The 12,438-nt window shown below is 44.2% G+C and overlaps 1 protein-coding gene across 1 annotated transcript; it reads right to left on the minus strand.

Annotated features, from left to right (window-relative positions):
- Positions 1-212: 212 nt before the first annotated feature.
- T265_08851 (hypothetical protein) lies at positions 213-9,561 on the minus strand (the record flags this gene model as incomplete). The annotated part of the gene is made up of 3 exons (XM_009174768.1): positions 213-1,565; positions 2,588-3,390; positions 9,138-9,561. The coding sequence occupies 3 exons, from the start codon at positions 9,559-9,561 to the stop codon at positions 213-215; spliced, it is 2,580 nt and encodes an 859-aa protein (XP_009173032.1).
- Between the last annotated feature and the right edge of the window lie 2,877 nt (positions 9,562-12,438).

Raw genomic sequence — 12,438 nt, forward strand, 5'->3', positions numbered from 1 at the left:
GAACATTCGAAATTTATTGGATATATCGCTAAGCTGTAGAGCAGCGATAGTGTGAAAACCATTCAAAATCAGATTGTCATTTGCAGTCAACAGTTATCAGCACAACGCGGTGATGATCGTGTTTGTGTGTATTGTGTAGGGAGAGAAATGTGAAACGAGATCGAACGAAGCGAAAATCGAATTTGAGCTCTTCTGCCCAACATTGTACCAGTTTATGTAGGCATTGTCGTGTTAGTTCCCGAAGTAAGTAATGCATTCTCGATTTTGAGCGTTGTTGGCTTTTCCGTACTGGGAGACGGCTTCAAAGGAGTGCCGGGGATTACGGGATCATGTGCATGATACTTTTTTTGATATTCCGAATAGTCGGAGTCGACTTGATCTTCTTCTAAGTTGTTGGTGCTTGGTTTGCCATGCTGACATGAAATTGAACTGTCTTCTTCCTCTGGAGTTAGCTGACGTCCAATGCGAAACCGGTCCGTGGTAGAGGGTTCCAGATTGTCTAACAGTGCGGAAGAATGCACCATCAGGTTTGACATACTAGATGCGGAATAACTCGTCGGTGGCATTGTTCGTGGAGGTGACATGTACGGCGCTTGTGTCACCGCGGCCGTCTTCGTTATACCTGGATCCATGTCATCAGAAGGGGTGATATTTGAGAATAATCCAAATCGTTTGGTATCTAGATTAAAGGGTGCATGGTCACTACCTGCCGTTTGATCCAATGGATTTATACCGAGACGTTCACTGACTGGCGGGAAGGCTGAGAAATATGGCGGAGAAGGTGTATATCCCGTGTAGTAGCTGCCTGAAAACGGATAGGAAGAAAAAGGGTTCGCCGAATACGCTGATGAGCTATCCAGACCATCAGGCCTTTGGTCCAAGGAATTGCTCCCAAATTCCCTTGGTTTTGAAGCGCTGAGTTGAGGGCTAAGGTGTTCTGAAGAAGGAAAGAGTAAACGATGACGAACAGTCTCGTATCCGTCTCTATCAGAATAGCGGTAAAATGGTAGTCCCAGGTCTGGTCGGCATGTACGTGGAGATCGGTGGGCGCTGTTCACCAAGTCAGAAGGATCTAATTCCTTGCCATGGTTCTGATGCGTAACAGATGGTGATGTCGAATCATCAATCAGATTTCTCGTAGAGTACTCGGTAATGAGTTTGTGATTTGGTTTAATTTCGTCACTGCAAGTGCGACCGGTCAGTATAGATCGGCTTTCGTCGGGATACTCATTGAGAGACGAGGATTCGGAGCAGTTAGAAACATCGGTACTCATCGGTCCCTCATTGATCCTCGCCATTCGGCACCGAGCATTCGCAACAAGACTGTCCTCTCCAGCTTCAGTGAGCGAAGACCCCAGGTCTAATTTTTGTCGACTGTAGGCCCGAGATGATGGAGGGTTGGCTGGAGTGGACCTGGATGTGGAATCCGATTCAACTGTCTGTTGGTTCATATTGACGTGACGGATGTCCACGTTCGGACTGGTGGTCTCCAGCAAAGAGACGGATTCCTTGTCTTTCTGCGCTCTTTTGCACTTGTAACGGTGGTTTTGGAACCAGATTTTTACCTGGATAAAAATAACCAAGCGGTATTTTCTGGTTATTATCAAATCGGGTTTGTCTCACAAGATAACTTACAAATACGTATGACGGAGCAGTTGTACCACTGTCCGGCGAGGTCAAATTAAGTGAAGACTGTTCCTCTAATTGCACGAAATTTCGACATCGTCAAAAGAAGTGTCAAGCTGTATTGTGTCTTATGCGTGCTGCCTTTGTACAGCGAGTGTCACATGAGTTTGTCCTTAAGTGACACCAGTAAGTGAACTTAATCTCATTCAGACCGGCACTGGAGTTCACAGCCAAATCAGACTGTTCCAACAATACTGATGTTCATTGGGTGTTGCGTGCGCAATATGGTCAGTTAGTTTAACATGCACGCAGGATATCAACATATTATCTTCGTTGACTGTTTCACAGAACTTCAGTGTAGTAGACACCTTCAGCAGTAGACACCTAAAAGATTGCACCAACTTGTAAACGGCAAGTTTCAATTTATTTGCTGGCTCAAGACAGATAATGGAATTTCCAAAGTCCTCAATCTGGCGTCGCACCCCTTAACTACCTGGGACCTGAAACGTAAACTAGTCCGTCCGATCTATGTAGCCGAGCGTATTCTGAGAAGTGAAGTAGACAAGGGTTGAATTACGATTCACGTGCAAGTCTACGTAGGTATTAGGGGGAGATCTTTATCCCCAGGTGGCAGCTCACTTGTTTACTTTGGTCTCTCGGAGAGTTTTTGTCGGAACTTAATAGCGTGTCTCGACCTAGGGATTCCAGTTGCATTCATCATATAAAAGAAATATCTGCTCACCGCTACTTTTGGTCCGACCTTCACATATACGGTGAGCTTGAAGAGTATGTGGTCTAAAGGTATCCGGATTGTGTATAGCTCTCCCTGAGAGTAACCTATCAATACAGGACGTTTTAGTAAAGCCAAAACGATAAATTAACTTGTTCGTGAACACGTAACCAAATATGAATGTGAGAAGACGCAAACCAGTGTCATGCAGTATGACACGACTAAGCTCACCTGTGTAGGAGTCAGGCTGATAATTTGCGATAAATGCTCTCTTTCTGGTGCTGACAGGTACTTTTGTTGCTTGAAGCGCCTTTCCAACTCGTAAACCTGGGCCTGAGTGAACAGAACACGTCGCTTTCGCCGCTGTGACAGTCCACGAAATGGAGAGGAATGATGACCGTTGCTGTTTAGATGATGTAACAATTGGGGTATCTGATGGGGGTTATGATGGTGATGGTGAAGTTGATGCCCAGCTGGCCCGTTTGGACTGATGGATCTGGTGGATGGCTGTTGCTGACTCGGATGAATACCACCCACAGCCACAGCCGCTGCAGCTGCAGCAACAGCAACAGCTTTCTGGTGTTTCTCGTAGGCCAACATGGCTGCATTGTATGGTGTTCCATGTAAACCGAAAGCAGAGCTTCCTCCAAGGCACTCACTTGCTTCGCTTGAACGGCGTCCACTGGTAAACGAAGGAAATGAAGGGGCATTTGTGGAGACTGATGGACCGGCCAAAACTGTGCTGTTCAACTCAGGATTTATCCCGGAGTACCTTGCGTTGCGAGACGAACTTCCATTGATTGAGCGAAAACCGCTTGACACTGTAGGATTCGCACTCGAGTGTGGGTTGGCGTGGGTAAACGAACCGAAGTTCGAGACACCAAATTCCTGATTGGAGCTGGCCAATCCGTAGCTTCCGATGTAATTCAAGGACGTTGCTCCGTTGGCTCCAAATCCGGTGCTAAAGTTTGGACTCAAGTGACCGGGATACACTCCAGCCATTGCAGCATTCGTTGCACCCATCAGGCGGGAGACTGTGAAAGCAAACGTGACAGAAATAGCTAACTAAGCAATCGGTTGTTCGTTCATTCCAATAACATACAAACTTTTCGAGGGGCATGGCTTGATGTTGGCGCAATTTTCATCCCCTCTGTTAATGTGTTGGAGCTGTGACTAATACGTTAGGCCAGTTGATCGTCAGGTTTTCCACTACCTAAATGAAAATAACGGCGACAAATGCATTCTAGCTCACAACGTTCACTCCATCAGCTTACTAACATTATCGGCTCGACGTTTTCCTTGTTTTTATACTCATATAATCCGCATCGGTGTTTCGGTAAGGCATCGGGTGCGTGGTTCTGTTCAATTCTAGTTTCAGTTTAGGCAGGCTGACATAATTACAGCAGTTCTTTGCAGTAGAATACGCAAAGGTTCATAGTGTCGTGGCAAGCATCAGCTAGTTACCGAGCCACCGCCACGTCTACTGGGCTACTCGCACTGTCTCAGCAATTGGTTAATGTTCCGAGACAGCCAATAAAGTCGTGCGCCCTTTGTTTAAATGCTTTCTCTGGACAGTGACAAGTGGTACCACATTGTAAACCTTGTTGGTTGTGCGGCAAACTAATACTAAAACCATTGGATCAATTCCTGGGATCAGTGATTTCCTTCAGATTCTCCGTAAGGCCGTGTATCAAAATCTATTTCATGAACTCAATGACAACCATGTGAGATGCAAGATTAGTACAAAACCCAAACCGCATGAAAAATAACGCCGCGTGTCTAAATGGTGAGGAACTAATCGTGAATTTTTACGCCTCACTTCTTCAACTTAAGGAGTAGTATCAGGAAATCCGCAGTGTCACCCTTCCGTTAATTTCTTAGCTTATGGTGTTATTGATAAGACAGTACGAGTGGAAGCAATGTTTTTTTTCAGCTAGCGGAAAAGGAACACACCTGAGCGGTCATTACTGCTTGTAATCCCACAGAATCATCTTGGTGGATGCAGTTAGACCTTAAGTTCGTCACTACTTTGGGGCCGTTGTGGATTGGGTTTGTTCCAAGGGGTCGGTCATATTTGGGAAGTGTTCGTTTTCAACCGCCAGAATCGTAAAATGATGAGAGAAGCTAAAACTCTAAAGAATTATTCAAACTAAACTATGTTCCTCTGGTTTTTCATAGATGAAAATACTCACAAGGTTGCTGAAAACTCTTAAACAACCCACGGCCGGTTTTACCCTTCTTGGGGCTCACCAGGTAGGCACAGCCCCCGAATTTCCGTCAACTTTATGTTCTACTTGAACACAACGTTATGACTCATAGATGTTCACCACGAACCGATCCATTTTTTCATGTTTATGAGCTTTTTTATAATGGGTCATCTAAAATAGCCACATTTTATACGCATTTCCTGAATTCGTGAAACTAAGTATTTTTCATCGTGGGAAGTAATTCAAGTCTATTCCCGAAAAGGAACATTTCACGGTTTCCTGAGACAGCCTTTGACCACTTCTACCAAAAGCGACATAACTGATGGGTCGGATCCGCCTTTCACAACCTTTCACATGTTGGATACTCGGCTCTGTAATTTTGAGCTTCCGAGCTGATAGTGGCATCCAAAACTGCTTCAAACGCAAAGGCAAACTCCCGAAAGCTGAGTATACAACGAATGTTTTATTTTTGTGGCCGGATACTTGATACCCAGGTTCCGGCTCAAGTGCACTTGGTGAACATAACACTCACAACCAGTACATCAGCAATATCTCTGTATCGCAATCAGTAGGAAGGGTTTTTCATCTCCATTGAGATAATAGAAATACCTATTCTGTAGATATAGTTCATATTTGATAAAATTCGTTAAATTTCCGGAACAGAAATCAGGAATTACGAGGCCCAGTCGATTAGGTTTGTTATATATCCCGGGGGATATATATATATATATATATATCCCGGGAAAATTACACACTGGAAATCAGGGGTTTTTGTTATCCATAACTATCAGTGCAGTAACAGACCATTGTTTTGGATAACACTTTTTTCCCAGAAGGAATTTTCCCGGCTGACTCACGTTACTGTGAGTGAAACTTTCTGAACCAGCTAAGGATGTTTTCAGAGCCAAAACACTTGATCAGTCATACTGATCGATTAGCTGCATTCTTTATTCTTTGTAAAAAGCTTATCTGTAGCTTATTTGCATAAATAAACACGTTGTTTCAGTAGAAGAGGTTTTTCTGCTACTTGATTTCTTCTGACAGGGACTACACTGTGGAAACACACTTTATTTGATCTTTTCCCGGGTGGGGACCTCTAGTTAGAACGGATCAAAACTATTTACTTTACTTCAGACAGACTAACCTTCGAGGTCGGATACAAGCGATCAGGGTGACCACTGGACACTAAAACTGTTCGGAATAATCATTTCCAAGTGGTCCCGTCAGACCTGTCAGTAACTCCTGTATTGTTACCATTCTATTCGAAATTGCAGAAATTCTGTGAGTTGAAGGCTGGTTGCCAATCTAGGTAGCTGAGGCGGCTGATGTCATCGCACGATAGGTGTTTTTATTTAGTCATATCTACTGATAGGTAACTTCTGCTCCGTCACATCTGGGATAAAGGTGACAACTAAACTAACCGATATAATTGAAGTGATGGGGTTATAGATTAGACCATTTGAACACGTCATTGAAGTGACTGCATTGCTACACAGGTCGTGTGCTTGGACCACACAAAGGAGGCACATTGTGGGAACGATGCAGTTTTTTGCTGGAAAGTACATATGACAAGGTCAAAATGATCGAGGCGCGCCAAATTATTACGTGCGGGTAACGGTTTCGTGTGACGATCAGCTATCGAAGCTCTGACTATCGTCATCGATCGGTGTACATTTGCCCTCCACCGTTAGTGCCATCGTAGACATCTTTGGTAAATCTCATAAGTTGTTTGAGGGTGTTGCTGTGTGAAGATTCGCGGACTTCCAACGTATCTTTATTTCCGTAGCTTAGCGCCATTCGAATGGTGGCAGTCATCAGCCCGGAAAATCCTTGGCTTTGTCACCTCCACGTGCCCAAACCTCATCCACAGGCCAGCACATAGCAACAGCTGCCTGGGTATGTTAATATCCAGTCAGGGGCTTGTAACAGCTGTAAGTGGTCAATTATGGACAACGATATCTTCGGCGGAAATAAATGTCTAAAGGATTATCAGACCTTTCAAAACTGGTGTCCCTACTACCCCCACTTTGTGACCGCCACCCGGTAAAAGCGAATAAGCATGGGGTGAGTAGGCATCACGTAAACTCTAATCATGAGGCAGCACTGCCCAATGCGACCACAAACCAAACCACCAACCAGTGTCACTGCATTTGAGGAGTGGGGTGATTATCTTCCACACTCTGTTGCGTGCGACCGTGCAAGCTAAACGCTGGTCAGGTCAAAGGTCACCTGTACGCGCCCAACGGAAATATCACATTCAGTCTTAATCTACAGAGGACCGATGGAAAGGTCGATTTCACGTTAGTTGGGATGCTCGGTGCAGTAATCCACGAGTGAGTTTCCTCTATAATCCCTGCCTCCCAGGTTTACGCTTCACTTTAGAAGCGTTCACTTGAAACCCATGACAAAGAACTGGCTGAATTTTCTGCTGGTGCTGGTGATGGTAAGGGTACTGCTGTCTGGTAGAAAGTACCGGAAGTAGATTCCGTATATTGTCAATCAAAGCGAATCGATCCGTTTATAATCATCTATTGTAGAAAGCGGTTAGGAACTGCTCAGGGTTGGTGATAGAGGGGCCTGTGAGCAAGAGAAAAAAGGTGACAAAGCACTAACCGCCAGTGCAGAGAATAACACCACAAGCAACAGCGACAGTCTCAATAACACAATCGCTCTGGGTATACTGTCAGTCAAACGACTGACTTTTGGCTTTGAAAAACAGCTGTGTGGGTGAAAATTAACATGATACTGTGCTGGAAACCGCAGGCATGAGGGTATGCATGAGCAAGATGACTGATTGGATGTTTAAGGGTCATCCTAGCATGCTTAGGTGTATAGTTAAAAGTGATTACCAACGTTCTTGGGGGGAAACGGCTAACTGTGAGAACAAACACCTCTGAGTCTAAATGGTAAGTTTTAATCTATGAACAGTTAGCTTGAATGGCAGGTGTATAAAACAGTATCTCATAATGTGGAGTATATTTGGTATTCAAGATATTCGTATCAACGTTTTAGGTTGTCTCCGTCCACTAAACTTAGTAAGTGGTGCACATTTGAGTAATTCGTGCAACACTCAAGAAGTAGGTGATCTATCCAGGTTGTGTTTATTCGAATGGACCTACTCCTGCCCTGTAACAACTATTCTAGCGACCTCACTTCAAAGTGGGTAGATACTGGTCTCCAATCTGACTCTTACTGGGGCTCGTAAAAAGTGCCAGGATTGAAACTCCGGACATATGGCGTGCGAGCTGGGTGGGTTATCTCACCTGCTTGTGAGGAGTATCATTTTGGCACATCCAAGGATAGGTAATGCTGACAAAATCAAGTAAGAGCGAACGCTGCCCAGCTTTGCTTGCTTCGGTGTGGAGTGGACCAGAACGATACAGTGGGATGATGTAAGGGCTGCTTAAACGAAACTTGATGTGTATACGGATTCTGCACATCCCGAAACTTCTTGAACTTCTCTCAGCGTACTTAGTGCCCAGTCACAAGATACTAGGAAGGATTTTTGACCATCCGTGCAATTATTTCTTGACTGGGGACCTGAACCAAGAGACAGTTGAGTTCATCCTCACTGAGTCAACCGATTGCTTGGGGATTTTTACAGGTCATCCTGGATCAGCTTTTGCTTGAAGAATTTTGTTCTCGACTGAACACTTGGGTTTTGCGCCATTGTTGTATGTGCATCAAAAAATAGGCTCATGTAGCGACAGCGTTTACAACACTTGATTCGTTTTAACTTTAGAATGTGTTTGGAGTGAGTTGAATGACATGTATCATTGTGTCTGGAACTGTTTTGTCTGTCTGTTCCGTAGCTACAGGTAACGTCCTAGACCTGTCAAAAAGATATCGAATACCGGCTGACAGTTGAATGGGATAACATTCAAAGTGGATGAGGGTTGTTGATCATCTGATGATATGGGCAGCGCTGCTTCCCCATAACCATATAGAAATATCCTTGCCGGTTCAGGCACTCATGAACAAAAAAGACGGATGCATTCAGCTGATGAAGTGGGTCAAGAGTCAGACTGACTAAAGTGATCTGGTCGTGTTTTTTTCGCTATATGGATGAAGCACTGCTAGTACGACTAAATAGTTGTCATAATCCGCATGGACAAGTAAACAGGCTTTCAGTTATCGCCTGGTTACATCTTGTAAGCAATCAAGCACGACCGGACTTAGGTAAAGAATTATAGGGTAGCTTAGGTAGCTTTTGACTGGGACAATACATGACGTATTACGGCTTGATGCTTGCCAATTATTAAAGTGTTCTTTTGTCAGATGAATGTAATTGGAGTTCGTTCGTGGTTGCTTAACTTACCAAGTAGACATGTAATGTCCGTGATCTAAGCTATCTGCATCTGTAGCTTCGTGCTGTCCACAAAGCTGTCATTCTCTCCAATCACTTGAGAAACCTTTGCAGTGAAGCGTGAACTATCCTTGCGCTACATATCCATATGGAGTGGGAATAGAGACAAGGCGGGTAGCCACGGGACCACACACAGTCTGACTGACAACGTCAGATAAAGCGGATTCATAGCATAGCTTTTACAACATTCAACTTGCAATAAACCTACCGTAATCGCTGTACTCATGCGTAATTCGTTGGTCATTGGCAACTGCAACTGCTGCGGCCGCGCCGTACCACGACGAGGCTGCTGAAACTACTGCCGCCGAGTTCAAATGTGCAGAATCCAATCCAACAGAATCCTGAGATGATCCAGCAGCCACTGCAGAAGAGTCGTTATTGGAACTAGTTCCATTGTTACCGGAGGAAGAGGGACCGGTTCCATTTACCCCTATTCCATTGGTCATAACGGCCATATGCTCATCCAAGGATGCTGATTGCCCGGGCCAGAAAAGAGCACTCACTCGGCTTCCATAACCAGCTGACATATGGGAGAGTAAAGAATGGCTTTCGGATGCCATTTGGGAGACGTCTGTGTGTAGATCGGGATGTGTGAGTTTCAGGACACCACGTGTTGCGCTACTGTCGTTCATTGAGAAGCCATGGGTCCTAAATGGGGGGAGATGTACTTTTCTCATTAATGATAATACAAGGAGGGTGACACATGCCATGAAAGCTTGAGTTAGAGTCATATAAGTTTAGAGTCACCGTTTGAAGTAAACCATTTTTGGGGTAGGTGCTAACTCAGCTCTTGTAACTCCAGTTGACGTGTAGTGTTAAAAGAAACAAGTATCGAGGTTTTGCCACGAGACTGGCCAAACATTTACTTTGAATATCTCTTGACTTGGAGGTCATCATTCACGACACTGCTATTGGAAACATGGAACGTACGAGTGCCTACCAGAAAGTTTTTATATTGCGAACCTACTCCTGTAGAAGGCAAGCTACTTTGTAATATATAGGACTCCAAAAGCAAACTTTCTTTCCAAAAATAGGCAGATTTATTATGTTTTCTTATGCAGTGGAAAATGGGTTTAGCTCACTCTATTCACACATAACGTGACAGAAAAATTGGGGGGTAGCAAAAATCGGAATGAAAACGGCGAGTGAGAATCTGAAGTATGCGGTGTACGGGAGGCCGATGTCTCGAATACAGCCTGAGCTAGGTTGGGATGAAACGCATCTTAATTGGTAATACAACTTCATATTGCTCATACTGTATCTTCTTCACTGACTGAAAGCAGCATGAGCCATACAGTACTCCCCTAAATCTATCGCACAACATGCTGAATCGATTATTACATTAGCGTATTTGGCACCAATCCTACTTGTATCACATGATTAGGTGTAATCGCTAATAAACTCATTCGTCAGGATCACTGTTTACCACCCAGGCTCGCCTGTGTACCTGATGCTTTTCATGTGGTACACCTGTGTATCGAAAATGGGCGGGTAAAGCAAATTTCCCAAACTGATCGCGACAAAATCCAAAAGCCACATACCTTCAGCATGCTGTGGCGTTTACTGTTGTTCTGAAGTGCAACCAATCCGCACTTTCAGTATATTGGAACATCTTTGTTTTTCCACACTAGAACTTTGATGCAAACTGGGCAAGAGAGCAAGTGATTTTACTCGTTTCATTGATAAGTTCTCGATGGAATCACTCAAAAGCGATATCATACTTACAACTAAGAATTCGTCCTGTCAGTGAAGCCAGTCTTTGCTCAAAGGACAAGAGGCATTGTACAGCCTTTCCATTCTTATTAGAAATCGTCAGGAGAGTACAGCTCACGAAAATCAGGGCCCCATGCTGTTAGGCCGCTCGTGTCAGACGATTAAATGTTCAACCGCAAACCAGAAGGTCACGGGTTCAAAACTCTCTGAGGTCCGTGTTATGTCTACCTGGTTGTACTTGGGGTGGAAAAAACTCCAATGCCTCTAATCAATCCGCATCAAAGCTAGAGGCCACTTTGAACACATTTCACTATGGAATGTCACTGAGCAGCTTCTCATGACAACTGTTAGCAAACAGGTCACAACTTGCAGGGTATTCGTTTTTTACAGCACGCACTCCAGTCGTTTTTTCAGGTTGGTAATGACATGAACGTGAGGACTCTGTCATTCTCGCACTGTGATTGCTGAATATCATCAGCAGTACAAATTGGTAGGCATATGCCGATTGGATAATGATATAAGGAGATTAGGTCACTTATTTGCAAGTCGTTTTGGTTTTCACGCGAGACTCAATTGAATCTCTTGTTTTTTATGATGTCCTCCAGCTGAATGTGCTGCACACAGGTCGCCTCATGATTCAGTTGGCACGATATTCGAGAAACCGCAGTATATTTTCATAAAGGAAACTACTCACAATGTTGAAAAGTTTTCAGCAACCTTGGGAGTAGTTTCCTTTATGATTAGAGATTAGATCATATTAAGCAGAGACTTCGTCCTGTCAGTGAAGTTAATCCATGATAGATAGCCGACAGGCACTGTTCAGCTGATTCATCCTTGTTGGGAATCATCAGCAGTGCGCATTCTACGAAACTCAGAGGGTTTCGAACCCGTGACCTTGCGACCAGTGGTTGAACATTTAACCATTTGGCGAAGAGTGTCTGATCAGCAGTGGGAGTAGCTATCACTAAGATAGGACATAGCGCCACTCATTTCTGACTAACGGAAAACCTCATCACGGGGCCACGAAGTGACTGGCTTCTCGAGTGACGGCTTCTCAGAAGGAAGTTTCACAATCCCATGAGATACTCCTTCCTCTGATGTACTTGTATTTCCACGATAATATGAAGAGCTCTGGTCGTATTTAGTAGAGATTTCATCCTGTCATTGAAGCCAATCAACTACTGGTAGCGGGTTCGAGACTCTGAGTTTCGTGAGATGCGAACATCTGATGTTTCTTAACAAGCATGAAGCAGCTTTTTAGTGCTCCTCGGCTTTTCGGCATTGACAAGATTCACTGACAGAATGAAATCTCTACTGAACCTACAAACATATTTTCATGTTGAATCCTATTGCCGGGCTGACTGGTTCCCTACTTGGGTATCTGGAAGTACAAACCTGGTCTGTATCAGCCGGATTGTCAGTTTTCAACACCAAGTCTGTGGTACAGTTCTTAAGTTACCTGGCTTCCATTATTTCCTTTTCTACCTAATATTGAAGCGTGAAGGTAGTGTCGGATACTTCAGAACATTCATTTTTATCGTTTACTCGTTTTTAAGCTGTATCACACAATTCATTCTCGATGGGTTTGCTCGATATGAGGCAGAATATATTCAGCCTATTAACGTGTTGGAGATTTGAAGAAAGCAGCCTCATATTTAGTCCTCTCTACCAAGTGCAACACACTGACACAAGAATCCGATACTGGGCACCGTTTCCTGTGCTGAAGCCAGCAGTCCCCGTTTTTTTATCCCAGACAGTGTTTTTACTACTTCAGATATCTTCATCTGTTCGTCCAC

The sequence above is a fragment of the Opisthorchis viverrini genome (assembly GCF_000715545.1).
Source record: "Opisthorchis viverrini unplaced genomic scaffold opera_v5_242, whole genome shotgun sequence".
In the NCBI taxonomy this organism is placed as follows: Eukaryota; Metazoa; Platyhelminthes; class Trematoda; order Opisthorchiida; family Opisthorchiidae; genus Opisthorchis; species Opisthorchis viverrini.